The 3536-nt window shown below is 41.1% G+C and overlaps 1 protein-coding gene across 1 annotated transcript; it reads left to right on the top strand.

Moving 5' to 3' along the window:
• The first annotated feature begins 210 nt into the window (after positions 1-210).
• On the top strand, positions 211-3037 carry LOC149057154 (uncharacterized). The gene has a single exon (XM_089223823.1). The coding sequence runs from the start codon at positions 1906-1908 to the stop codon at positions 3019-3021; it is 1116 nt and encodes a 371-aa protein (XP_089079949.1). The 5' UTR covers positions 211-1905; the 3' UTR covers positions 3022-3037.
• The last annotated feature ends 499 nt before the right edge of the window (positions 3038-3536 follow it).

The raw sequence follows: 3536 nt of genomic DNA, 5'->3' as shown, positions 1-3536 counted from the left end.
CAATAGCTGAACGCTCACTTGTCATAATTTAATCATTCATTGTGTATATTATTATGATGATGTAGATATTAAATATTCGAGAATTAGCATGCGGCTGCTATAAAAGGGATTTATTATCTCCAGCATACGCAGATTTCCGGAAAAGTGTAAACATATTTTGATGTAGACATGCAAGTATCGGATACAGCTGGTAAGTAGTATATATTGTAACAGAACGTAAAACGGAACTATATCATAAAAAGGCTCTGGTCAGAGCCAACAACTCGTATGTCCAACAGCCAATCACAGTAGAGAACGAACACGGCCAATCACAGGGCAGATCGTAAGCACAACACCGCTTTTTGGACTTTGAGAGGTGTTATAAGTACTTCCGGTCATCTGGCAGTCATAAAAAGCACATCAACGAATAGGGGAAATCGAGACGAAGGCAACAGTACTTTCCCCAGGGTCGTAACCCTAAAAACTACGGTGATATCATCAAATCAATTACGAAAGAAAACACAACACGCAGCACGGCAGTAGATGAGTTTACTAGTCGGTACGGATAGTAGTACTTAGACTAGTAAGATTCATCGGAACAGACACATTTCTCTTTCATTCTTCAAACTTCAACTCAACCCCAACGAAGACAGAAGAACCGAAGAAACATCAAGAGGAGTAATCCAGTGAACCAACCGATCCGAATATCAGCGACGACATCGATTCCAATACGCGGCATTCCAGAGCTCCTGAGGACAACGACCCATACGATCCCGTGTGCAACTCTTTAGAGCATCGCCACAATTTGATCGTACGGGTTAACAACGAAGCAGTCTCCGGCCACGGCATCGTCAGTGTTCCCGAACGAGAGTGAATAAGTACGATCCCGTGTGCAACTTATTAGAGTATCGCCACAAACAGATCGTACGATTCAACTACCACGCCGATTCCGACACGCAGCATTCAAGTGCACCGGTGGGCACAGACCGCTACGATCCCGTGTGCAACTCATTTAGAGCATCGCCACAGTTTGATCATACGGTCTAACGACGAAACTATCACCGGCCTACGACGCCTGAGTGCGCAACCGAATGTGAACAAGTACGATCCCGTGTGCAACTCTTTTAGAGCATCGCCACAAACAGATCGTACGAATCGGTGACTTCGCCGAATTCGTGCCACGACGTTCCAGCATCCCAACGAGTTGAGAAGCGACCCATCGTGAACAATAACTAAGCAGATCCCGAGCAACGACGTTCCAGCGCACCAACAAGTGAGAACATTGCTGGTTGCCTATCCCTCTATGTCCACGGGAGTAACGCAACGGTAACCTCTCGTTATATCTGACGTCGGAGAATGGTCTAGGCCGGAACTCCGACGCGGGTACTCGACGCGCCACCGCAATACCCGTGTGACATAGAGACCCGATCGGGCGGAATAAACAGCAGTGAGGGGGTCATAGAATATCGAACAAATCAACCTATCAAACACGCGGAGAAGGTACCGACAAGCAGAAGGCGTACACGCTGCAATATAAATTGTCCTTTTCAGGACAACCCTAATAAAACAAGTCCCCCCCGAGCGCGCCTGTTTAGGCTTCGCATAATCCGGACAGTGATTATAATAAACGCCACTTACTTGAGCGGGCCTAATATAGTTGCTGTCCCATCCATTAATGTAAGATAAACACCATCTCCTTTCATTTTGTATAAATTTAATGGGAAATAGTTTCCCACTCCCTAGTATTGTTATGTATATATGATTATATAGAAATAAAAAAGTGAATTATTACATACATGTAAACAAAAGCGTTCACATCATTAGTAAACGGACAAATACCTTAAAAAGTACCGTTTCAACTGGCGCCCAACTAGTGGCAAGAAACCACGATATCAAGAATTCAACAAACATAGAGAATTACACAAGATGGGAAAAAACCACACAGAGCGTATTCAGGAGCTGGAGGACAAAATACAGCAACTTCAGTACACAATAGACAAACAAATAGAAGCTCATAACAATCTGGCAGCAGAACTGAATGAAGCAACGAACACAATTAAACAAATGATTAACGACACGGATACCAAAATTACAGTGGAGTCGGCAAAAAGAGAAAGAGAAATACTTACGTTAAAATCAATAAAACAGGATGACACGAACGCGAGGACTAGTAACGTTGAATTGACCACCCCTACATTCAACGGAGAGCCTAACGAACACCCGAAACAATTCTTAAAAGAATTAAATGCATATTTTTTACATAAAAATACGTCACACACAGATCGCATGATTATAATTGAAAACTGCATGAAGGGAAAAGCAGCAAAATGGTTCGGAATGGTCAAAGATGCAACGCCAAATGAAGACACGTTCAAGTCACTATTTTTAAAGCATTTCTTTTCCGAAGACCGACAATGGGACATTTTTATAAGATGCACAGAGGCAGGAAAAAAACCAATTAATGGAAGCTTCCAAGAACACTTCCACTTTTGGATGGCCGAACTTAAATACCTAGATTCACCAAAAATGGATGAAACACAGGCCATTAACCTAATTACCAAACACTTCCCCATCGCAATTCAAGCGTATATCCATACAACTCAGGAAAAGAAATTCCTTACCATATGGGAAAAACTGGGTGAATTGGAAAATAATTATAACAAACAAAATAATACCATACAACAAAACACTACAGGCAGATACTCAAACAACAATTCAGCGCACACAGTCAATAATCGTTACAGCCGCACAAATAATAACACAGCACAAGCAAGTAATAACCGATACAACTACAACCAGTCACAGGGTCCGACGAGCCAATACACGCAAGGAAATCCGTCACAACAAGCAAATTTGCGACACACAACACAAGATAATACTCCCGCCACAAATACACAAAAACAGTATACAAAAACAATTAAAAGCATATCAGCACACATCAATGAGGATGACGAGTCAGATTGTGACAAAGGCGAAGAAGAGTTGAATGAAGACATGTCAAAAAACGAATTCAGGGAGACTATGGAAACGGAAAACCAATAGTCATACATCCCGACATTTCCAAAAATCAAATCAAACGAATTTCATGTAGAAAACAGCATTGTGAGTCACAGCCACACAAAAAAAAGGGTAATGAAACGTCAATAGTCAATGCAAGTGAACTGACGAAAGATGAGGACTATGAAATTCAACTAAGCGATGAAAAAAACGGTTGTCCTTACATAAACGTAAAAATACACGAAAAACAATATGAAATGTTAGTAGACTCTGGAGCCGAAATTAGTGCAATATCCATTGATTATGAGACTGAAATATTAAAATCTGATAAATCAACACCAACCCTTCCATTAATGGGAATGATAATTCATAACGCGATTGGGGACAAAGCGATAAAAGTAAATAGACAAGTGCTAATTCCAATATCAATCAATGAAAAAATTATACAAACCTCATTCATCACAGTACCATCACTGAATGAAGGAGGGATAATTGGTAACGATTTCCTTGAGGCATTTAACGCCAAAATTGATTTTGGAAAGAAAACGGTGACAATAACG

This window comes from Diuraphis noxia, unplaced genomic scaffold, assembly GCF_037042655.1.
Source record: "Diuraphis noxia isolate RWA-SAM2 unplaced genomic scaffold, SU_Dnox_SAM2 contig0003, whole genome shotgun sequence".
NCBI lineage: Eukaryota > Metazoa > Arthropoda > Insecta > Hemiptera > Aphididae > Diuraphis > Diuraphis noxia.
This window is presented reverse-complemented; position numbering and strand designations above follow the sequence as displayed.

Bases quoted from the DNA above. Each gene is read 5' to 3' on its own strand.
- LOC149057154 (XM_089223823.1), top strand. From the start codon at position 1,906: ATGGGAAAAAACCACACAGAGCGTATTCAGGAGCTGGAGGACAAAATA.